The sequence below is a fragment of the Sebastes umbrosus genome, chromosome 2 (assembly GCF_015220745.1).
Source record: "Sebastes umbrosus isolate fSebUmb1 chromosome 2, fSebUmb1.pri, whole genome shotgun sequence".
In the NCBI taxonomy this organism is placed as follows: domain Eukaryota; kingdom Metazoa; phylum Chordata; class Actinopteri; order Perciformes; family Sebastidae; genus Sebastes; species Sebastes umbrosus.
This window is the reverse complement of record NC_051270.1, coordinates 35,240,668-35,266,761: the sequence shown is the minus strand read 5'-3', so window position 1 is coordinate 35,266,761 and position 26,094 is coordinate 35,240,668. Positions and strand designations below refer to the sequence as shown.

The 26,094-nt window shown below is 40.4% G+C and overlaps 1 protein-coding gene across 1 annotated transcript; it reads right to left on the bottom strand.

Annotated features, from left to right (window-relative positions):
- Nucleotides 1-426: 426 nt before the first annotated feature.
- On the bottom strand, nucleotides 427-23,864 carry lingo1b (leucine rich repeat and Ig domain containing 1b). The gene is made up of 2 exons (XM_037759232.1): nucleotides 23,382-23,864; nucleotides 427-4,037 (listed from the first exon to the last, which is right to left on the bottom strand). The coding sequence occupies exons 1-2, from the start codon at nucleotides 23,391-23,393 to the stop codon at nucleotides 2,178-2,180; spliced, it is 1,872 nt and encodes a 623-aa protein (XP_037615160.1). The 5' UTR covers nucleotides 23,394-23,864; the 3' UTR covers nucleotides 427-2,177.
- Between the last annotated feature and the right edge of the window lie 2,230 nt (nucleotides 23,865-26,094).

Sequence of the window (26,094 nt, the reverse complement as noted above, 5' to 3'; positions counted from 1 at the left end):
TGTGTTGAGCTCAAAAGGACAGCTTAAGCTGAGAATATGCAGCTTATGATGAAAACTGAGCCAGGTGTGACAATAGAAATACGATGCCATGGTCTGACATGATCTCACTTTTGACATGCCATTTTGGTTTACAGCGCACAAATACATAGATCCCTGGGAATTTGGACAAGTATATGGGTATAGCCTTACCACCAGGTCTTTTATGACCACATTGGCAAGTGCCAGCATTAAAAGACTGCAGTGAGAAGAATATTTAAGGGGTATTCAGTGAAGTGTGCTTCACTTTGTGCCCCTTAAGTAAAGCAATGAGCTCCGTGGACATTACTTTACTTGCAGCACAGGAGATCACCTCACTTAGAGATGAAAAATGTGTCTTCATATTCATTTTTTTATGGTAGATTAGCATAAAATAAGCACCCCGTAGTATAAAATGTTATTTATTTTAATAGAATTTCCATCTGCCCATCCCTTTTAAACAAGTATTTTAAGAGTTAATGAACACATTATCTTCAGAGCAGACCTTGACTGTGAAATTAATTAGACAACATAAAATCCCTATGAGGTATAAAACTCCATTTTACGCATAAATATTGGGTATTGCTCAGCTGAAATCTGGAAAATGGGTTACTCAAGGCAACAAATTAATAATGTCAGCATTTTTGAGATGCACCGGTGACAATATAACCTCAGGACTTGGGCTCGCATTTATTGGGCTGCCAAATGGGTAAACAAATTAACTTTGTTACACTTGATGATAAATTGCTAATCTGATGACTTTCAAGAGTACTCTGAAAAGCTGTAACACTCTTGTTTGGTTTAGTCACATCAAAAACATGAATATTTAATCTGCTCTTTAGATTGTAATGTGTTCAAAACTCACAGCCATTAAAAGCATTACTATTGTGCCATAGCATAATGTACAAGGAAAGAATAGAATACAGAAAAAATATGTATAGCTGAACATGTTAATACATTTAATGACAAACTTCCTTTGTTGGCAGAAAGGAGCACATACTGTACGACTGGCTTATTTTTCTTTTATTCAGTGTGTTAACATGCACAGATTTTTAATTTGACTGTTACCAGATTAAGAAATACTCCAGTTATTATAACTGATATACACAGTAGAATTGAAGCCCAATTGACAAAAAAGTGCTTGTCTATGACAAGTAAGGGAGATACAGGCTACTGTTTGATTTTCTTGGACATGTTTTTTTCCAGGCAGCAGTGCCGAAATATGGTAGGGGAAACATCAAAACACAATTTAATGATGTTAAAGGCCTCTGCTCACTGACAGATGTACGGTGGTGAGGTACACTGACTAATCCACCAACTGATTTTTAATACTAAAATTTCAATTTCAGAGAATTGCAATCCAAAAGAGTGTTTTTTAACATGGCATTTTGTCATAATATTCTTCTTTCTCTAAATAGTATGACCTTATTGTCAAAACTATTAATTTGGTCTTGTAATACTGACATTTTCTTTTCTCAAAACTTTAAGTTTAAAAGTTTATCTTTGTAATTTAATGACTTCTTTCTTGAAAGTACATGTTTAGTCTCTCAAAATAAGACTGCTCTCTATCTCTTTTATTTTTATGTAATACTACCCCAAACACTCATGTAATACTTGTCAATGGCTTGCACTGTGACAATATAAAATGGACTTTCAACTTAGCATTTCAAGCAACAGAACTTGGGTTCTAATAATGGGTTATTGTGCTTTGTACATCAAAGGCAGCATCAAGATCCTAACAACAAGATCTGTCTCTTATTTTGTGCTGATAGAAAGGTTGTCCCTGCAGACTAATCCCCACATCCTTCCAGACAGTAACCCACCTATCATGTAAACTCGGTTTATTTTTGGAAATCCATCTACTGTGATTCAAACTATTCCCTTAATTTGGTTACACACAGTAATTGGGGTTGTTGAGTGCATGTTAACATACTGATTGAGTATTGCCAATACAAATTTACAGAAATTTGAATATTTGAAATTCAACATTTGCTTTTAAAGATTCAGTCCCTGAAGTAAAAAAAAAAGAGTCGAGGGTATAGTGTCAAGATGCGTTTGCTGCTGTGCAATTTCTATCGTTCATAAACTGAGTACATATTTGAAGCGAAGATGGTATGCATCCCGACTGCAGTTTGTAAGCTTACATGGCCTCCATTTGAGGTTCACATGATTTTCATGTTGAATTGTACGGGTGCCTCAGTTGGACTGGCCTCCTCCGGTTCCTCTTTACGTGGCACATATTCAACCTCTATACTTGACTTAGTATTGTGTTTCCCTCGACTCCAGAGGAATAATATTACAAGACAGAAGAGGACGACTCCGAGGAAAGAGATAAATCCCATGGTAGTTGCAATGATGAGTGTCTTTACATCAAATGGAAATGGAACTGTGGCCCGGGTCACATTCGCACCTTCATCACTGGGCTGGTTGGAAATGAAGGCAAATGTCTTGTTTGGCTGGTGGGGCCAATTGGGGGAGTAGCTATGCACAAAAAGGTGAGCAACTTTGGTGTCATTGCCGGCTGCATTGCTTGCGATGCACAAGTAGGTGCCGTTGTCTTGGATTTGGGCGTAACGCACCTCCAATGTGCCCTCGTTAGACACAGAAAGTCTTGATCCCGCAGTTTTCGTCGTGATGTAGTCCTTCTTAGGGGATAGCCACATGATCACAGGGACTGGATCGCCTTCGGCTTGGCAAGCAAAATGAACAGTAGTTCCTTCATCTACATGGCTTTCTTGAACCTTATAATCCATGATCTTTGATTTCTGGCAGATGAAATAGTCAGAGGGGAGAATGTCTGGGAAGTCTTTGAACTCTTTTCCTTGAACAACCTCCGGTGAAGTACACATGGGCTGCTGTCTGTTAAAGTTGAGCCTCCACCGCCGGCGGAAGACCCAGAGCAAACGGCAGTCGCAGGCCAACGGGTTATCATACAAAGCCAGAGTCTCCAGGTTTCCCACTGAGTGGAAGACAGACTCCTCCAGGGTGTTCAAGCTGTTGCCGGACACATTGAGTACACGGAGGTGGTTGAGTCCACGGAAAGAGTAGGGCTCTATGGCAGCTAATCTCCCACCAGCCAAATGAAAAGCCTGGAGCTTCTGCAGATTGTACAGTTTGTTCCCTTCCACAGTGTGAATGGGATTGAAAGACAGATTCAAAAAGCGAAGATATCTTAGGTGACTGATGGCTTGGTAGGGGATGGCAGTAAGATTACAGTTTGTGACGGACAATGATGTGAGGTTGAGTCCAAACAAGCATTTTGTCGTCATGGTATCCAGGGCAGGCATTTGAGAAATCTCCAGCACTCTGAGCCGATACAGCCTCTTAAAGGAGTAATCCCTCATGACAGTGACGTTGAGATAGCGTAATCGAAGTGACAACAGGTTATGCAGATGGCTAAGGGCATCAGTGGGCACTGAGGCCAGATTGCATCCCTCAATGTTGAGGCTTTCAAGGTTGCTGAGGCCATGAAATGATCGGGGTGATATGAATACTAGGTCATTGTCGCCAACCTCCAAAGCCCGCAGGTTGTACAGCTCCTGGAACATGTAGTCGAGCAGAATGACAATTTTGTTCTCACTTATATCCAGCTGGGTGAGATTGGTCAGGCCTGTGAACACCCCCAGCTGAATGAGCTTCAGCTGGTTGTTGCGCAAACCTAAAGTTCGAAGGTTCATAAGGTTGCCAAAAGCCCCGGGCTCGATGGACGAAATTGTGTTTTCGTTAAGTTGCAGCTCCTCCAGCTGAGGGTAATTAATGAACTCCTCGGTCCCCAGAGTTTTCAGACGGTTCTTGCTGAGGTCCATCAGCTTCGTTTCGGTGGGTATGCCCTCGGGAAGAGCCGCCAGTCTCCGTCGATGGCACACGACTGAACGCTCCTGACCGTTGCAGTCGCATCGGGAGGGGCAACCGGTGGTGGACCCAGAGAGGACGGTGCCCAGCATGAGGATCAGGATGGGCTGCCAGCATGCCACCAGGTAGCTGTGCCCTCCTGCCTCTCCGGACACCATCCTACTGCTTACCTGTGGAGACATGGAAAAAGAGGAGTTGGTAGAAAGGAGTGGCAAATGTCATGTGTCCTTAATTCCAACTGAACAAACAAAATGAAACAGCTTTCATGAAGCAAAAGCTACAGTATGTCTAACTACTGATAGGCTTCTGTTTGTAGACATATTCCTTCATAAGATATGGCTGTCCAAATGTATAAAAATAACAAGGAGATATTGTATTTTCAGTGTTTAATAATTGTTTTCCTGAAATGCTTTCCTTGCATTTCATAAGAAGATCTAAAATATCACTGAAAGCCCTTCCTGTGTTGAAGAAAAGAGTTACCACAACAGTTTGATGAGCTATTGTTTTGCAATTCACAATTTCCATGATAATAAACCGTTATCTGATACTAATGAGTCCTCCCAGGTTACAGGCTCATTTTGGCTATGAGCTGAATCATTTTCTTACATCATAAAACCTTTGAAAAATCTATTTTCAGAACTTTTGCAAAGTCAGTGGTAATCACAATTTTGCTTTCATCTTCACACCTTTACAAAGCAATAAGCCTTTCCTTGCATAACATTTCATTATGGCGACTTTCTTCACAAGTAATGAAATCAGCCAATCAATAAAAAGGACTTGGTCACACAATATAACCACCCTGCTGTGCTTCTGACTTCTGAGTATGATGAAAACAATTACTGCCAATATCAGTGACACATTGTCTCCGGCGCTCGTACAGACGCTTTTTAATTAGCAGCCAAAAATGCCATGCTATATCTTTAAATGGCTCCCTGAAATATTTGCAAACTTAACACATCCCATGCCACTGCTGAGCTGAGCTGACCTTGTGGTGACATAAAACAGAGATTGCTGCCAAGCGGTGACAAATGGAGGGACGGAGATTGTCAGAGGGCTTTAAACCCCTATTTGATTTTTGACTCGGGGGAACCTTAACTTGCTAAAACCTTCAAGCTCTACTTCTCACATCAATCATGCGATTTAAGTCGCAGCTATATCGGTGGGACACACTCGGAGAAGAGCCTCATGCAAAGAGAGAGAAATTACACTGTAATTTGTTTAGGGCTGTCGCAATACCCGCTATATTTCCCGCTATTGACAAGCCCACCGCGGGGGATGGCAAGCAACCACCACAACCGCTATGTTCACTTTTTTTTCTTTTTTGAATTCTTTGCATTTGTATTCACACCATTCTACAAACGGCAGCAGCGTGACGAGACGTCAAGCGTCTATTCTGCGCTGAGCACTGCACATATGGTGTTTTTTCTGGTCGGCGAGAGTTGAAAAATCTCCAACTTTGGTTAAAACGATGTGCTCGTCATTGTCACTTTTTCACTTAGCAGTCCAATCACAATGGAGGAGGGGCGGGACAAATACCACAAAAACCAACCGTCATATCTTATGACAACAATGGAGGAGAAATTAATACACATAGACCAGCGGGTCCGTCCTGTCTCCCTACGGGCTTCATCCTTCCCTTCATCCAGAGCAAGTCCTCTACCTTGTGCTGACATTTTTACGTCTGCGGATATTTTGTATCATAGCAACCAGACGCAACCAAAGCGTCTGCGTCTGCGTTATTGTCCCCCTGTGTTCTGCATTAAACAATAAACAAGTATTTAATTAGTTTTATTACATGGTTTTGATGAATACTCAATTCTGATTTGTCAATCACGGCGTTCTATGGTCTGTTTTTTTCTTTATAGCACACCGTTGCTATGTATAACAGACTGTTGCTATGGACTCTGGAGGACCGTTTTTGTGTCAAATTATTTCTTTCTTCAGTAAGTAGCCGTGTAATAAGCAAGATAATTTACAGCGAGCCGGCCATTGTTGTGAAATAAATAAATAAAACCCGACAAATAAATAATCCCAGCAGGGGGATGCGGCACCCTGTCGGGATTTATATCCCTTATTTAAAACTGTCATTTAAAAAACAACAATATACGTAATAATAATTATTATTATTAATTATTTTTGTATTTTTATCTGAACAAAAAATAATCTAAAATCCTCAAAAACAAAGCAAACCATTGATGTGATGTGATAAACAAGTAGTTATATCTATAATGCTTTAAAATAGGGAAATAATGAAAAACCCCATTATCATGAAATTATTAAACAATAAACAGAAAAGAAATGTATCTTTTACATTTCAAAGAGGAGATTCTATTATGAGAGGATAATAGAGTCTCCATCCGAATACTCATCATGTTGTCATACGTGGGAGCTGAATGGGCACTGCGGTGCGTATTCTGTCTGTAACTCATCCACCACAAAAAGTGTTTTGGTAAGAGTGCTTCAAATTATCGATGTAGTGCTTTTTAGAACCTCTTTGGCTGTCTGCTGCACTTTTGTAGCGTTAAAAAAATATATATTACACTTGATAGTGAAGATGAGACTGATTCTGCTTTTATTGGCCAAACACAAATTAAACATCACTCTTAGAGAATTAAAGTCATGGGACTGAAGCAGTTTCGATTGTGGTCTGAGTAGTTCCAATGGAGCAGTAATTGCAGCTTCCATTTTCACTTCCTCCGGAACTGTTAATTCCTGCTGGCTGCATATGTCAGACACGTCGGGTGTCAATCCAGTGTCTATAGAGCATTGTAAAAAGCAGACTGTCAGAATGAAAGCTTAAGTGTCTATCGGTATAGCTCCTTTGTGACCTCCCACTCCTGTCTGTCTCTCTCTCTAATTACGTGAATTTGCGGATGGAGAGCATGTACACTTGTCCAATGGGATGGTGAAATATTTCCTAAAACAGACCAGAGCACGTTTAACTTTGATCCGTTTTGACAGATGCTAAACCTCGGAGTGGAATGAAATATTACTGAGATGCTCAATGCAGAAAATGGGCGTCATGTTTATCTGTTTGACACAGAATGTGATTTTTATCTTGTCAAGTTGGGCATGTGAATGAAGATGAGGCCCGCTGATGTCCTTGCTAATCGAAAAAACAAGCAAATGCAAATGCAGTTGTGATTTTCTTACCAGAGTAGCATGCATGATTTATGATTCAGAGCGTAGTAAGGGGCAGGGGTACTATCTGTGTAATCTGGCCTTACAGCTCAGATCTGCTCGCTGTATCGCCACTTTGTTTTGACCTTGAGCTGAATTTGTGTAAAAAAAACAAACAGATTGGCAAATAACCTGACAGTTGCTTTCCTATATACACAGTTTTAACATGTTTAGAGTGGGGGTTTACAGTCTTTCTCTGAATTTTAGCCTTTGATTTATCGCTCCACGTATTCTTCGACCCTACCCTGATTCTTTCCATTCCTCTTTTTGATGGTTTTGTGCAGGAGGAGGAATACAAGTGGACAAGCCTTTTTCTCTCCTGCCCTCCTATGACTGCTCGCATTTTCTCTCCGCGGACCTCTCACCCTGTCATAGTCTCCTCACAAAAAGCATGTCTCGGCTCACCATTAGTCTCTTGTTGCCTCGAATCTCCGCATCTCCCCTCTCACCGTGCCTTGTGGTTTGATACAGGGCAAACCCGAAGAGAGGTGTGCGCCGCTAATGGGTCACTGGATTTCTTCAGACAAATGAGCTAAACGCATCAGTGCATATATGCCCTTCGGTTGTTTTTAGTTATTGTTAAGTACGTTTGTTGTGCAGCATAATGTTGGAAGGACTATTGGGATACAGGGGAAACTTGAAACCCTGCTCTGTATTTGTCTACCATGTCCCCGTTGGACAGTTTCAACTTGTGACCGCTGTCATGAATCATCAATGCAGCTTGAGTTCTGAGAGCATTTCCCTTGACATATTAAATAATTTAACTTTTTGTTTTGCTTGATGTGCCTGCAGTTTGGGCACAGATCATGTGTCTATTTTTTTTTTTCCTTTTCATAGCTGACAAATGTTGTTCATTGGGATTCAATAATATGACCCAACTTTTGTAGCAGTGCTTGTAATTAAATTACATCAGAGTTAAGATCCTTTTTCAAGGTCTTATGTTATTTTGTCTTAACCCTAGCCTATACATGTGAGAAAACACCATTAAGTGACATGAAAAAAATGTATATGTCTTTGTAATAGGGCAATCGATTAAAATATTTAATCATGATCAATCGCATAATTGTTCATAGTTATTCGCGATTAATCGCAAATTAATTGCACATTTTTTATCTGTTAAAAATGTGTCCTAAAGGGAGATTTCTCAAGTATTTAATACTCTTATCAACATGATAGTGGACAAATATGCTGTTTTATGCAAATCAATGTATATATGTATTATAAGAAATCAATTAACAACACAAAACAATGACAAATATTGTCCAGAAACCCTCACAGGTACTGCATTTAGCATAAACAAATATGCTTAAATCATAACATGGCAAACTGCAGCCCAACAGGCAACAACAGCTGTCATTGATCAGAAATTGGGCATGTCTGTAAAGGGGAGACTTGTGAGTACCCATAAAACCCATTTTCATTCCTATATCTTAAGGTCAGAGTTCAAGGGACCCCTTTGAAAATGGCCTTGCCAGTTTTTCAAGTTTGGAGCGTTATTTACCCTTCTTCACAACAAGCTAGATGGTTCCAATGGATTCTTTTAGGTTTTCTAGTTTCATATGATACCAGTATCTTCACTCGAGCTTTACAAACTGAGCCCGCTACAACCTAAAAATTGCAAGTTGCGTTAATTCATTAAAGAAATGTGTGGCGTTAAAACAAATTTGCGTTAACGCGTTACTATTGCATTAACTTTGACAGCCCTACTTTGTTAAGTTTTTAGTTTACAGTATGTATTCATTCGATTTGTTTCCTGTTGTTCATCTCACACGTTGCAGTCAGTGATGCTTTCCTGGATGTCCCCACTGGAGATCTATAAAGGCTTTACTCATCTTTAATTTCTGTTTATGACGGTTCATCAATGATTGCACTCTCTAGACTACATCCAGCTTCCGTTTTCTTCATTACAGTCTTGAACAATGTGCTCATTAGCTCCTCATTTAGCACACATAGCTTGCTGTTGGCAAACATTTCCGAAACAGCTTTCATTATTCTGCGACTTGTTCAGGGAATAGAGGATGAAACAAAAAGGAAGCGGCAGCTACAAAAGTAACAAGTAAATACATATAGGATTTAAGAGATGACGATTGCTTCCACTGGTATGTTTGCGTTCAACTGACAAAATTAAAGCAAACATTTAAAAGTCAAAAAGCAAACAAACATGAAAACCTTGTGGGCGGCATGGAAGTGACAATGTTTGTGGGAGATAACAGTGGACGAGTCTCTTTCAGGAGACTGTACAGCAGTATGTGATCTCTAAACTGCAAACATTTCTGTGCTTTTTATTGCATACAAAAGGTACTATCTTATATCAGTTGATTTTATTTGTAAATCAAAATTAGGTGTTTATATCTACTGTAGCCTCTGTAGATCTAGACATACACACATACCAAGAGTCGGGATATTACAAATCAGCCCGTTTACATGAAAAGCCGTATGAATACCACGACAATTCACAAGGCATTTAGCGTTCAATATGGATACGTTTCATTCTTTTGATGTGTCATTTATATGCCATTTAATCTGTACTGAATCCAATATAAACGCACCCACGTAAATATGCCACGTTTAGAGCTATTGACGTAGAGTAAAATAAACAAGAAAGACCCCTTATGGTGGACAGGTGGGGAGGTGAATGGGTCCAACAAACACAACTTTTACCAGGAGACCGGTGTTTTGTTTTATAAGTTACATTAGACGTTTGTGATGTGTTTTCCGTATTCATGTTACGTTGTTTCCGCATGCATATTACTTAGTTTTAGGGCTATCCAGAATACCATTTTTTGGGCTTCGAATCTTCGGTGAGCAATATTCAAAGGTATTCGAAGCGGTCTCCATCGTTCCAGTGCCCGGGACAGTGATCCACACACTGCAAACAGCGATATCCGTCTGAGAATAACTAATAATAATTAATGTTGAATATGAATATTGAATAATGCAATGGGATTATTTCTTATTTCATGGACTATTTGGGGATTTATACATTATTATTATATACTTTCATATAAACAGAAAACAAAAACAAAAAAACAAAGCCCAACAATAACGTTTTTTTTTTTTTTTTTGCCTCAACCTAACTTTAGATGTTACCGTTTTGTTGTGTGGCATACAAATAGCATGCAAAAAGGCAAACATGCGTCCTCATGACGCATGTACGTGTAATGACGCATGTCAGTGACGCATACTAATGACGCATGTCAACATCCGTGTAATGTTGTGCTTTTAATACCCCTTCCTGTGAGACCGGGGATGTACAAATATACAATGACCTGCAATAATAATTAAATTATAATAAACACTTGCTGGTTAAACCCAGACACTTGAGAACTGCATTGCCGGCTAATCTACATCCTCCAGAGGAATGAGCTATCAGATATGAGAAATCCCATGAAAACAAATCCTCCGTGGAAGCCGAAGATAAAGGTAACAACCCCTGCAAATCTAAAAAGAAACTGCATGGCCTGACGCTCCACCATGCCAGGATCAAATGCTTAGAGAAGGATAAAATGGTTCAGTGCATGCATGGGAACTGCTCCTGTTGAGATGCAGAGACACACCTGCATGGGGTCAGCAAACTACCGCTTTTTTTTGACAGCAGTATCCTCTAGTTAGCAGGGCTCTCAGCCAGAAAGGTACACACTTTTGCCTCAGATGTTAGTGCACAGAACATACCCTCACCTATACAAAGCTAATGCACAGAAGCTTCTTTTTGATGGAATGGTTCATGCAAAGATGAAAATGTTAGACAATATTTAATTACAATTTGTATGCCTCCATAACGCACAGTAAATTCTCATAGTAGTTCTCTGATAGCATACTCAAAACATCTCATGCCCCATAATCCAGCATGATAAATGTTCAGAAGCCAAACAATCCACCCAGTCTAAAAGATTTAACACCCATTCAGAGCATTTATTTTCCATTAAAACAAGCTTTCTGCTGTGTTTTTGCCAAATATTTTCTAAGAAGCCGTTCACGGAAGCTTAAGAGGTGGGGAGGACTGCACCTGCAAAGCTTTATGCCACTGTGGAAACAATAATGACCACAGAATCATTACTATTGTACATACTGTAACATTATTAGGGCTGTCAATCGATGAAAATATTCTATGGTGGTTAATCGCATTATTGTCTATAGTTAATCGTGATTAATCGCAAATTAATCACGCATTATTTGTTTGTTCAAAATATACCTTAAAGGAAGTATTTAATACTCGTATCAACATGGGAGTGGGCAAATATGCTGCTTTATACAAATATATGTATATATTTATTATGGGAAATCAATTAACAACACAAAACAATGACAAATATTGTCCAGAAACCCTCACAGGTACTGCATTCAGCATAAAAAATATCATAATCAATAATCATAACATGGCAAACTGCAGCCCAACAGACAACAACAGCTGTCAGTGTGTCAGTGTGCTGACTTGACTATGACTTGCCCCAAACTGCATGTGATTATCATAAAGTGGGCATGTCTGTAAAGGGGAGACTCGTGGGTACCCATAGAACCCATTTTCATTCACATATCTTGAGGTCAGAGGTCAAGGGATCCCTTTGAAAATGGCCATGCCAGTTTTTCCTCGCAAAAATTTAGCGTAAATTTGGAGCGTTACTTAGCCTCCTTCCCGACAAACTAGTATGACTAGTGTGGTTGGTACCAATGGATTCCTTAGGTTTTGTAGTGTCTTATGATGCTATGATGGTATGATCATGTTAACTTTGACAGCCCTAAACATTATATTAGTACAAAAGAAGGTAGGGAGAGGAGCCGAGCATCTAACTGGAAGTCTATTTGTGTTTACCAACCGGCTGCTTGGACATAAAAACAAAAAAAACAAAGTGTTAGAATTAACACAGAGGAGCAGAGGTCTGCGAGTGGAGAAAAAAATAAACAAGCCTAACGCCTAAAGGCTTCTTATCCGACAAATTCAGGTAGATACTGAAGGTTTGGCATTCATGCCGGATAGTTCTCAGTTTGACAGGCGACACTGTAGATTAATGGTCTCGAAGATGCCAGGGGACATGGAGTAGTTGATCATAGAAGCCGGTTCTCTACCTAAACATCACTGTGGTTTAATGGAACTGAAAACAGCAGTCTCCATTAGGCTGTCCATTTGACTCTGTCTGTCTCAAAGTACCTTTACTGCACTTACTGACCAACACTGCATTCATCCAGTTGTCAGGAATCATGGCTGGTAGTGGTGGAGGCCGGCCAAGCAGGTTGTTGTAATGTAATATTATTTAATCCCAAATCTAATAAAAAGAAAACCTATTAGTGCCCTCACGTGAAAAGCTGTTTTTCGACTTGCATAAATACGTTTGAATAAAAAAAGGAATATTATCTCTGCATGGTATTTCTCGCACAATAAAGCAATAATTAATGTGAGCTCTTTAACAGTGAGCAGCGCTGCAGCCCATTTCACTGCTGCATATGTGCTTTAGAGAAACAAATGGCTCATGCTTTACTCCTATAGGGGCATACCCCCTCATGGTGAGATTGCAGACAGTGTATAGACCTCCACAGGACCAGCGCTATTTCCAAAGGCCCCCCCACAAGGGTGTCGGCCAAGTCATTCAGAGTTGCATCCTTCTCACATGCTCATCCTCTATAGTACTGATCTGAAAATAATCAGCTTCAAGATCAGAAGGCCCCTCTCATCTTCTGTGTGGTCACTAGACGAGACTAATCATCTCTGATCCTCCGTCTTTTGTAGTGCATCTAAAACAATCCAACTGATTTTTTTTGTTGTTTTGAGTGAGACGCTCTCCTTATCATGACCTGATAAGCGGTAATTTATCATTTGTTGCCACAGCATTTATTAAAGGGGACATATCATGCTCATTTCCAGGTTCATTCTTGAATTTTGGGCTTCTCCTAGAACAGGGGTGCCCAAACTTTTTCCCTTAGAGAGCCAAAACTGGAACTTAAATGGTGGACCGCGGGCCAAAAGCAAACACCTGTTGTATTATATTGTTAAGAATCAAAATGGTACTAGGATCCCAAGTTCCCCTAATCAAATGTTCTTTTAGCTTTTACATAGTTAACCCCTTAAAACCAACCTGCTCAATTGGGATCATTTCCAGACATACCCAATTTATGTAATTTCAAGACTATTTAGGGACCCCAGTATGCAGGATTACTCAAATACACCATTTATAGAATTGGCAAAAATATAACATTTATACTGCAGTCAAAAAAGTGCATGTGTTTGCCCCAAACTGTATGGGATTTTCATAAAGTCTGTAAAGGGGAGACTCGTGGACATCCATAAAACTCATTTTCATTCAGATATCTTGAGGTCAGAGTTCAGGGGACCCTTGTGAAAATGGCCATGCCAGTTTTTCCTCGCCATAATTCAGCCTAACTTTAGAGCGTTATTTAGCCTCCTTTCCGACAAGCTAAGGGTTGGTACCAATGGATTCCTTTGATTTTCTAGTTTCATATGATACCAGCATCTTTACTTTAGCTCTAAAAGTGTTGGCAGGTGCTTCCGAAAGACAGGAAAGTCAGTCGGGATCGTAGACGATCTCTAATTAAGAAAAAAAAACATCTGGCAGGCCAAATTTAACCTTATGGCGAGCCAATTTTGGCCCGAGGGCTCCACTTTGGGCAATCCTGTACTAGAAAATTTACATGCTTTAATGTTCAAAAAACACAATATTTTTCTCATACTGTCTGACTGAATATCAAGTATTCACCCTCTGTCTGAAACGCTCTGTTTTAGCGCCTGTTTCTTTAAGACCCCCTCCTGAAAAAGCCCAGTGTGCTCTGATTGGCTAACTATAAAAATATGGTGCACCTTTACAAAGGACGTTCTCAAGTCGTGGGCGATATATTCTAATGAGTCTGCATGTGACATAGGAAGGGGAGCAAAATCTGAATGGCTTGTTGAATCACATGTTTTCTGATCTATAGGCAGCCCACAAAAAAATTACTGGGTTTTCTTATTTCACAGTTTGTGAGTTATAGGCACTCCAGATACCCAAATGTATGAGCACAATCACTGAAAAAGTGAGTTTTTCATGATATGTCCCCTTTAAGACAACTGAAGTGCCCAGCTCAGCTGGCTCCAGCCATTTCAATATTATACAATGGGGTCTTTCTCACAGACAGAAGACATTTTGACTGGTCACAGTAGGAATAGCACAGGGGTAAATGATAATGATAGCCAAATTCCATTTAGCTGCTTCGGTTTAAGGGTATGTTATTACCAACAACAATGTTTCCTACTACGAAAAATCTAAATCTCTGCTGAGAAAAAGGCCCCTTAGGATTCCTTTAAATTACAACACTAGATAAAAGAACTGATGTGGATCACCACAATGACAACCATAAAGACACACCCAGTAGCAAATTGCTATTCACTAAAAACACTGCAGCAAAACAAAATAAAACTAAACTAAAAACTGCAATTGACATCAGTCTAGCAAGACTTGCTACACTTTGGTGCAACGAAGGCAACTTTTGCTTCCTTATGCCACACCTAAAGTAAAACACGTTAGACATTTTTTCTCCAGTACATCACCATCAATTCTGACGGATGCATTCTAAGCTCTGATTTGTGTGCACCCTGCTTTGTGTGCATTCTGGAAGTTTAGAAATTGTCAATATGCTAAAAACAAACATAAACAGAGCACATAAGCCGGAACCCTCTGCCATGCATGCAGACAAAGACTCTTAATCCATGAATTTTAAAATGTCTAATCCTTAAGGTCTTTGTCTTTAGGAACAATCAATAAAGTATGTTAGCATCTCAGAAATGAACAACTGGAGCGCTATCAAAACATTTGTTTTAAAAGAGAAAAAAAAAAAAAAAATCATTAAAAAACATGACACTCGGCATACAAAGTTGCTTGTTGGAGTCGAAGGCTGGAGGCATGTAGGAAAACAAAGGGAATATTCTCAGCACTCAAGAGTACTGAGCTGCTGACACCTACGTAGCACGCCCTGAAGAGAAGACGCCTGCTGAAACGTGGGTGTCAGCCATGTTTCAATACAAACTTCTTACTACATTCAGAACTCGGAGTGCATTGGCCTTTATCGTCATGTTGAATGTAGGTCCATGTAATAATAAGCATCGTCGTTTTAGACGGCTTGTTCCTGTACATAAGCAATTCTAAAATTAATAGCCGCAATGAACATCACTCCTTATGTCCCAAAATGCTGAACTTTAAAGGTTATTTATATGACATTCAAAGCATTAATATAGCAGCAAACAACTATTTGCATACATAAAGATATAGAGTATTGTCTACCTGAGCAGAGAATGAAGTCACTCTCCCTCTGTGTGTGTTGTAATCTGAGTTTCTCTGTGCTTTGTTGACACAGCCGGGCTGGCTGCACATGCCTTTTAGTGCATGTTAGGGCATGTGAGCGTGCCCCACTGGCTAGCTCATTGCTGCCACTCTGCACTGCCCTAATACTGTGGTTAGAGCTGATAATGCTGTCCTGACCGACAGCGTCGTTGTGGAAGAGTACCACCCACCGTCTGGTTCCCCACCAGGTAAACACTATTATGTCCGCCGTTGTTTGCACCATTAGATTCGAGCCGCCGGCTCAGCCGTCGCCAATTTGAGAGCTGCATAGAGGCAACAGATTTGCTCTGAATTTCAAATTCAGCACCTCTAAGTGAATGCTGGCAGGGAACTTGTTCATCAGGCTCATCCTGATTGTCTGGGTTTACACCTGTAGAGCTTCATCAGAAAGCTCCAACAGTGTTCATAGGTGTCTTGTGACAATGTGTAACCATCATTACAGGATTTCTGTAGTTGTATTAGATTCAATATGAAATGTAGGTTTAGCATGACTAATCAATTCTGGAAATCGAGAAGATTAAGATGATTTGGTTTGGATTCGGTGATTACGAGCCGCGACAGCGACGCTGATATTGTTTTCACGTTGTGAGTCTGTGTGTGAGTCATCATGTGGAGCTGGAGCCATCTACTGTATCAGGAACTACCACAGAGGCTGTTTAGAGTACTTTGCCAGGTGTTTATGATTCTGTCTGTGTGTGGACAGATTTTGTCGCTGTGATAGCGTCGCAACCGTGCAAGATGCAGTCCCGAAGCTTTGCAGGTGTGTAGTTGAGATCAAAATAGAGGTTGAGTTCGATGATGGGTGTGGTCTCTTTGTTTCATCAATCTTAAATGTTGTTCCTTAAAAGAGTGAGATCAGGTCAGGTTTGATTGAGAATCAGGATTTTCACGATCCCACTTGAGGGTTGGATTTAGAAGCAGGTGTAGGAAGTAGGCCTGTCAGTCAATTCAAATATTTCATCGCGATAAATTGCATGATTGTCACTAATTGTCCAAATTAATTGCAGGTTTTTGTATCTGTTCAAATTGTACCTTAAAGGGAGATTTGTCAAGTAATTAATACTCTTATCAACATGGGAGTAGGTAAATATGTTTTCTTTATGCAAATGTATGTATATATTCATTACTGGAAATCAATTATCAACACAAAACAATGACTAATATTGTCCAGAAACCCTCACAGGTACTGCATTTAGCATACAAATCTGCCCAAATTATAACATGGCAAACTCAAGCCCAACAGGCAACAACAGCTGTCAGTGTGTCAGTGTGCTGACTTGACTATGAGTTATATATAACTGCATGTGAATATCATAAAGTGGGTATGTCTTTAAAGGGGAGACTCGTGGGTACCCATAGAACCCATTTTCATTCACATATCTTGAGGTCAGAGGTCAAGGGACTGGAGTGTTATTTAACCTCCTTTGTGACAAGCTAGTATGACATGGTTGGTACCAATGGATTCCTTAAGTTTTTTAGTTTCATATTATGATACCAGTATCTTCTAGTTACTCTAGCTTTGAAACTGAGCCTGCTACAACCTACAAATTGCAAGTTGCAATAATGCACTAAAGAAATTATTAGCGTTAAACAAATTTGTGTTAATGCCTTATTATGGCGTTAACCTTGACAGCCCTTGTAAGAACAAGTCAGACTGTAAACAAAACATTACAAATTCTAAATGAGCGTTTTGAGATTGTATTTTCCAAGTGTCCTTGTATCAATAAATGAAAACACTTTGGCAGATTATAGTTTTGTTTTGAAATCAAAGCTGTATTTAGTCATTTTGAGCTATAGCGATCCAGAAAGTAGACTTCAAAACAAAGCCACGGCCTTTAAGTACTGTGGTGTTCTTGTGACTAATGTGTTGGACTTAAATTCTTCAGGGCGGTTTGTTCGGCCATGTGAGAAATGGTCCAGTAATCACTTTCATTTTACCCCTTGTTTGGTCTTACCACTCCTGAAAGATAAAGTCTCTTTGGCTTCCTAGATGTTCGACCGTCTTTACCAGGCACTCGACTCTCCAAAACATACCGGCTCCTACTCTACTATTTCTCACCGGGCAGGTAGTGTACAATCAGTGTGTGGGAGTTTTTGTAGCGAGAAGCTTTTGAGCTGGGAGCAGCTGCCCACGGTTTTTATATGGGGGGGTCAGTGAGAGCCGGAGGGACTCTACCAGTCGGACTACATGGTGAACCAAAACAATTAACTGGGAGAGGCTGAAAGCTGCTCGGAGCTGCATACTGCATGGGCTATTCATTCTCCCGAGATCAGCAGTACTAACAACCCTTTTACATCATTCATTTAATTTAGTGTTGATATGGAAAACGTTGCTTAATGGAGTTTTAATTTGCTATCCAAAGACATTTTTATTTTATATTGCGTTACATTATTTATTATCATGATCTAATTAAAGACGCTGAGATTGTTACATCCCGTTGGACTCATCAACAAGATCAGTCAGATCCATGATAAGGGATGTTAAAAAAAAAACAGCTAAATGATCCTGATCCTCATTAAAGATATTGTAAAAACAGGGCCTGGAATGAACCTCGCAGTATATTTAACCTGTTATAGTCTTACCATGCCGATCTGTTTCTTGGTTCATTGACAAAGTCTAACAGCAATAGTACAAAAGAGGCTCCTTTCTTCATTAACACCCATTCCTCTTGAAAGTCAAGTAGGATCAGCTGGATATTACACAAACCTTTATCCCCTACTCACCATTGGGGAATAGAGGATGTTTTTGAACTGGAATTGAAAAGAAGGGGCTAAATGCCATGCCAAAGGCAATTTTACCTCAGACAAGCCTCTTACAGCCCTTCATAGAAAGCACAATAGGAGATTTTGAGAGATTTTCACACTAAATCACTCATCCAATAATCACCGGCTACAGTACAAATATGAGGTTCTGTTTTTTTTTTTTTACAGATACAAGGAAAAACTTTGACCATTCGTTTGAGTAGTGTGCTCTAATTGCTTTCTTAAAGTTCTTTGCCTTGGTGTCTTTGTAGGAATTCATCAGCCTTGGTGTTGATAAAGCAAAAAAAAAAAATGGCATTAAGAATCCAGAGGTTTAATTACGGGCCTCAGTCCTCACAGTTTTGTGAATACAAAAAGTCAGAGCAATAATTCATCTTGTCCTTTCTTTCAAGTGAAAGGAACCAGACCACTGGTGTCAGTTATATTATAGATATCCGTCAAACAAAAGGACGAGATGAACAGACAGACAGATGAATGGGAAGAGAGTCTTTGCAAGATGTCCACTGTGATCAGTTCAAATGTATTATTATTGCAGCTCGTTCGGACAAAAAGGTGTATAAATGCCAGGATAAAGGCTTTCAGAGTGCAATAAGTACACCTTTCTTGATTTCCGCGGGTCATTTGTTCGCCATGTAACCTGTACTGACTGCAATGTAAGCACATCCGCGTATAAATGCTACGGTACGAGGTAGTGACAATATAAAAAGCATGAAAAAACACTTATGGTGGGCGGGTGGCGAGGTGGATGGGTCCAACAAACACTGGACTTTTAACCAGGAGGCCCGTGTTCGAGACCATTGTTAATCTGTGTTTTCTTTTTTAGGTTACTAGTGAGACTAGTGTTATTAGTGACGATTGTCACGTGACATTTGTGACATGTTTTCTGTAGTTCAGTAACATTGTTGCCGTATGTGTTTTACTTAGTTTAGTTACTTATTTTAAGCCCAACCATGATGTTTTCCCTAACTAAGAGCCTAAATAAGTGTTTCTCTTGCCTAAGTGCGGACGTTTGCGTGACGTACAAAATGACACGCGGAAAGGCAAAAATGCGTACTTATTACATGATTAATGTCCTTGTAATGACGTGGTATTTATACGCCTTCCCGTGAGACCGGATTGATTATTGTAGGCTCTGCTATACTACAGCTTGACTCCGGCCAGGAGCATGAACATGAGACAACCTCGGCCCTCCATCCTACCAGCCCCTGACTGCCTCCTATTTAGCATAAAGCTGTTATTATTAAATTTAAATGAGGAAGGCTGCTTGCTGCAGAGCGGCAGGACTGTGACCTTCTGAATACATTTGTAGAACGCAAATTTGAGTATCCTGTGACGGATCTGCCTCCGTCTGTCACCTCGGCATCCAGCAGAGACTGTGTAAACACGTGGTCTGGCAGTCTTCGCCCTCACCGTTTCCTTTTTCATGGTGGCTGATGTTACCCATTATGTGGCAGCATCTGGATTCCAGATGGATCTTGTTTCAGAGAATGCTTTAATAGTAACACCCTCCATGTTTTCCGGCCACTTTATACGTTGCTCCTTTCTGGGGCATCGCGAATGAACTGTTATGTGCAGGAGTGCCCTGATTTTAGCTGTAAATAAAATGGGCTATAATTAGAGCCAAACATGAGAAAAAATAAACCATAAGAGACCCGACAGAGGCATCAGATGGACATTATTCATTCTGTATCATTGTTACTCACTGAGAGCCTGTATATATAGTGCACTCTGGAACAACACAATCTGCTTTCATTTGAATATACTTATTTATGCCTCCCTTGAGTTTCTCCACCAATGACGCTGATTGTAACTTCCTCCAACATGCGATTTGTCAGCTTGACTATTATTCCATTTGAACTGTGAAGAAAACTTAAATCCTTCTGTAAACACATTACCTTGGCTTTGATGATCCCCATTTGATCCTACTGTGAGAAAATTGGCTATTGTTCAGCGTTATGCAGACCGCTATGTCACAGAATATTAAGCACATGACAGCGTGAAACAAAGCAGTGTGAAAAAAAAATGGACAGCAGCACTGCTTTGTTTGTGTTTTGTTTTGGAATGGAATAGACTGGAGTATAACATTTGCTCCATTTGTGTGTCTGCATTGTCTCAATCTGTACTAGTATTAATTATTTTATTAATAGTACTGGTAAGATTATTATACATATTTTGCCAGTTGCTACATTTGAATATAGAATCGTGATATATCAGCTCACTAAAAGAACCCTTTGAGCTTTTTTTTCCTTCAAGATGTCGGGAGTGAAGTGAGTTCATACTCCAGTGGGCTTATTATTTTTCAAATGTACACTATGAGGAGCATATAGGTAAGAACCTCTCTGGATCCTATAGATTCCACAATCTCCCTTTGCTTCAATGTTTGTAGATAATTATATATATTACCATAGACTGTAGCATGCACACACTCAACTTTATATTATTCTGTTAGCCACTTGGCAGCCTTAAAGGACTGTGGAGGTCATGTGCCTCATACAGGTACCTAAACAATAGGCATTTGAACTAAGAACATCTCAAAGTATGTTTGCAATTTTATCCATCAGGCTACTCATATATGCGGTTGTCATGTACTGTGGGTTTTTGTGCAAAACACATGCAATTGTATAGTTTAAATTGCATATAATTGAACACACAGCCACAGCAGGCAGCTGTTTTCAGTAAAAAAGCTCTGATAAAGCCACTATACACTGCCCAGCTCCACATGGCAGGTGGACAGAGTTGTTGTCCAGCTGGTGGACATAAATTAGCAGCTAAAGGGACAGGTATTCAGAAGGTGGTGAAGAACAAAACAGAGCTAAAAAACAGTTAATATTGGATTCATATTTATCAGGGGAATCAAAATATAAAATAGTTAACTTTGTGCATTGATAATATGTCAGTATCTACGTTTACATGCACAAAATATTTCGTTTTTTGCCCTTATTCCTAAAAAGACAATCCTACTAAGCTGTTTACATGGCTGATGAAGATGAATATTCCACTAATATTCCCTGTTTACATACTCCAATTAAAGCTGGACTAGGCAGGTTGGAGCAAATATGATTAAGAAAAGAGATTTTTTTATTAAACGGTCACTATATCCAGACAGTAGTACATGAGACAGGTAATCGAAAAAAAAAAAATCATGTTCCTCTGTGTCCTCCGGTGTCCTCCAGTGTCCTCCGGTGCTCCTAATGGCATCTGCAAGATTTCACAGACCGGAGGAAAACAACCAATCGGAGCCAAGCTGGAGTCTGCCGTGTCTGAGCAGCTGTCAATCACTCGCAAACTCTGACCAAACGGTCAAACTAGGCAGCGCTGATCAAATATGAAACAATATTATTCTTCTGTAATGTCATTTATTTTACAGCCATTCCTTCAACCACCTTCTTGAAAAGGTCGGCGTTGCGATATTTGCACATCTCCAAAAACCTGTTGATAACCAAATCTTTCATAAAGTTTAAAATGTCCGACCAGAAATGTGGCTTTTTTTGGGCATGCAGCTCTGCAAACTGTTGGCTAGTTGGTTTGTGTACACTGTACAAAGCTGGCCGCAAAGAGGCAAGAGGCTATGTGTCGCAAATTGCCGTAAAAAACGCACATTTCGAATGTGCTGTATACATGTCCAAAGAATGCTCCTAAAACCAGAATAATATCGGCATATTACACATGTCTTAATCGGAAAACGCTCCATTCCGAATAAGGCCTAATTCCGAATATGCAGTTTCATGACCCGTATTAAACTCTGAATATTGTCATATGCAGAATAACAGTGTAATATTAGTATGCATGTAAACATAGTCAGTGTTGCGTTTGTTTGTTTGGATCCCCAACTGCTGCTGTAACTGCAGATAATCCTCTGATGCAGGTTCAACATTGTGGTGATGCAAAAAAATGTTTGATACGACATACATTTGCATCTTATATATTCAGCGTGATACAACGTGAATTGTATTTTCTCCAGTCTTTGATATGTAGCTGTAATATGAAACAAGCTGACATCGACAGTACGTAGGTTGTTGAAAAACAGTTTGCCCGGTAACAGCGAGTTAGTTTTAATCACGCATTTGTTCACCAGATGTAATCAAAAATTCCAGTCATCAACATCATCAGCTCCGCTCATTTCAGTCTGTCGAAAATTGCGTTGAGTGCTTTGGAGCGGCAGACGTGCACACACAGTGACACGCATTAATAACTACCAAAAAAAAAAAAGAAAAAGATCCCAATCAGCTGTCATAACCTGATTACAGCGCCCCAATTAAGAGCTTTGTCTAGCTCATAAAGCCTTGACGTGAAGAGCAGACCCTTCACTCAGTGACTGTCAGGGGTCTGTGGCTCGCAGAGGTTGTTACTGCTCTGTTAAAAAAACCCAGAGAGGAAGACTCCACTCATCGCTGTCTGCCTAGTGGAGCGTTGCAGCCATGATTATAAAAATGCAAATATAACAAGCAGTAAGAAATTAAACTATGAGAAATTGTTTATTTAGCCTGCATGAATAATCATTTGGGGCTTCATTCTCCACGCCCCAACCTCCCCATCCCCATCACCACCACCACCACCACCACCACCACTGCCACCCATCCATCTAACCTGTGGCAAATCAAACACCTGCATAGGATCCCCTCATCATTTCCCACAAGGGAGACAGCCAACAGCAAAAAAGGCTGCTGAGAATGAATAAGTGTGAGTTTACTGGCATTTGAAGGGAACATGAATGTTAATGAGGGCAGATTAGGAAGCAACGACAACCACCCTGGCACTCTGAAGGAAACACAAAACAGACTCATCCTCACACCTTCAGCTGTGATATAGGACATAGGTGTGTTTGCAAGCATCCCTGCACACACACACACACACACATACACACACACACACACACACACACACACACACACACTATATAATATTTATAGTGTGCACCTGTACCTAGAAAAACGCATCTAACCTAAATACTGTACATTCAGACATACATATATATGTGTGATCCATACACAGTACAAACCCAGATTGCATAGTGCACACAGCAAAATGAAAGCCATCTGGATGACAAAGCACAAATAAGATCTGGAGCCCTCCTCAGAAGCATAATACTCCCTCTTCGCATCCTCTTCCATTTGCCTACGATACACAATTTTTATTCCTGACATTAATTTGCTCCCTGGCGAAACCCCATGGCCCCACCACTGCACCATAATAAATCTGATCCAATGCCTCAGCGCTCAAAGCCCACCATAGAGACAGAGCACTTACCAGGACTGTCATGCAGAGAATTCTAATTCAGGCAGCTCCATGTTGCCAAGGAAATTCAAAATGCCTCCGAAAGCATGGAGACGGGGACGCAGGACACAAGACGGGCTGGATTCAAACGGGAATGAGGGATATGTGCGGCGGCGAGAATCCCTTGTCTGAGGGGCATCTGAGAGATGCCTCCGTCCTCTCCAGATGCTCTAAATCCGGCAGCACTGATAGGCTGACATGTAAACACACAGGCGGCTCTGCTGGCTCACACGCGCTCACATACATGCTGCACCTAGCAGAGAGATGGAGAAGGGAAGAGGGGAGGGGCGGCCGATGAGAGAGAGGTGGAAGGAGGAGCTGCAGTGTGCTGGGAGAATGAGAGGCACAGAGCACACAGGCAGCGAGGGGGGAAAAGAAATAGAGAGAAATGTTGTCTGCTTGCACTGGCAGCATCCTCCTCTGATTTTTTGTTTACTGTAGTTTTCCTATTTATGAAGGGATTGGCATAATCTGGAATGCATGCTGTGTGAGAGAGGGGAAACAATTAGAGAGTGTGTGTGTGTGGTGGCAGAAGAAAAGGAGGTTAGCGAGGGGGAAGTATAAACATGCAAATAAAGCAGAGGGAAGATGAGCAAAAGTGAAGGGAGGTTATGAAAGGGAGGAGGGGAGTGATGAAACTACAGGGAGATGGAGCAAATTCAATTTCTATGCAGTATGCAAACCTTTTTGCTGGGTGATGACAAGCAACTTGACTGTGGCGGATAGGGATGTATAAGTACTTTCTGTTTTGAAGATTTCTTTGCCAGAGTTGAGGATTTAACGCCACCCATAGTGCAACGTGAGGTAATCATCGCACAAAACTCACCTTTACTGTGAGGAGTGGGGAGGGTTTGGAGGGGGTGAGAGGCTTAGCGGTGCTAATGGGTATATAGGGCTGGCACACACATGCTGGCAATGCCAAGGAAGCTCCACAGTCAGGGAGTGTTTATGGGAGATTAGGGGGCTGAGGATTTAGTGGAGTGGTGGTGGACATGAAGGGCTCCTGGCCACTGTGAACTGTGGAACAAATGTTGTACGGCTTAGAAAAAATACATTTTATTCTATACATTTGAATCTTTTATTTCTATCAAAGAAATTTATTTCAAGGCTGTCAATCTCAAATTAAATATTTTTATAAAACAGTCACCATATCGAGACAGTAGTACATGAAACAGGTAACCTAAAAAAGAATCATGTGCCTCTGTGTCCTCCGGTGTCCTCCGGTGTCCTCCGGTGTCCTCCGGTGTCCTCCGGTGCTCCTAGCGGCATCTGCAAGATTTCACAGACTGGAAGAAAACAAGCAGTCAGAGCTGATCTGAGGTCTGCTGTCCATCTGCTGTCTATGAGAGCCAGCTGTCAATCACTCGTGGACTCCGACCAAATGGTCAAACTAGGCAGTGCTGATCAAATATGAATCAATGTTATCTTAAGTTAATGCCTATTTCTCGCCTCAAATGTTTTCAGAATCATCTTGTAGTGCACGGTTTAGCTGTAAAATGAGAAAGTTTGAGCACAGCCAGGAGGAACGCTGTCTCTCTGAAATGACCTGTGATTGGTCAAAGTCTCCAGTCACAGGCTTTTTTAAAGATTTTTTAAAGCCTGAAAACAGAGCCATGAGGAGGTGCAGAAGTCTAGTTATCTCTCAGAACACTTGAATTACAATATGCTGAAAGGTTATTATGGAATTTTTGCCCAATGATGCCAAAAATGTACTGCCTACTGCTGCTTTAATCGCATAATTGCCCATGATTAATTGTGATTAATCGCAAATTAAACGCACCTTTTTTATCAGTTAAATATGTACCCTTAAAGGGAGATTTGTCAAGTATTTAATATTCTAATCAACATGGGAGTGGGCAAATATGCTGCTTTATGCAAATGTGTGTATATATTTATTACTGGAAATCAATTAACAACACAAAACAATGACAAATATTGTCCGGAAACCCTCACAGGTACTGCATTTAGCACAAGAAATATGTTCAAATCATAACATGGCAAACTGCAGCCCAACAGGCAACAACAGCTGTCAGTGTGTCAGTGTGCTGACTTAACTATGACTTGCCCCAAAACTGCATGTGATTATCATAAAGTGGACATGTCTGTAAAGGGGAGACTTGTTGGTACCTATAAAACCCATTTTCATTCACATATCTTGAGGTCAGAGGTCAAGGGACCCCTTTGAAAATAGCCATGCTAGTTTCTCCTCGCCAAAATGTAACTGTCTTCGTAGCGTTATTTAGCCTCCTTCGCGATAAGCTAGTATGACATGGTTGGTACCAATGGATTCCTTAGGTTTTCTAGTTTCATGATGCCATTATCTTCATGCTAGCTTCGAAACTGAGCCCACTACAACCTAAAGATCGCAAGTTATATTAATGCGTTAAAGAAATTAGTTAACACATTATTATTGTGTTAACTTTGACAGCCCTAATCTTTCATTTTTTATATCAAAAATATTTATTTCATTTTAATTACTTTAATTCTATTTTATTTTTTGAGACAAAGTTATAAAATACTATACCTTCTACAAGAAAGTGCTTTTGTACTAAATCTGTGAGACAAACAGCAGTACACAGAGCTGGAGACAGCCAATGGTGGCACATCTTCGCTGTACAATAAAACATACAGCGGGGAAAGAATTATTCAGGCAGTCGGAAAAGGGGAAGCACTCTACACCAATACA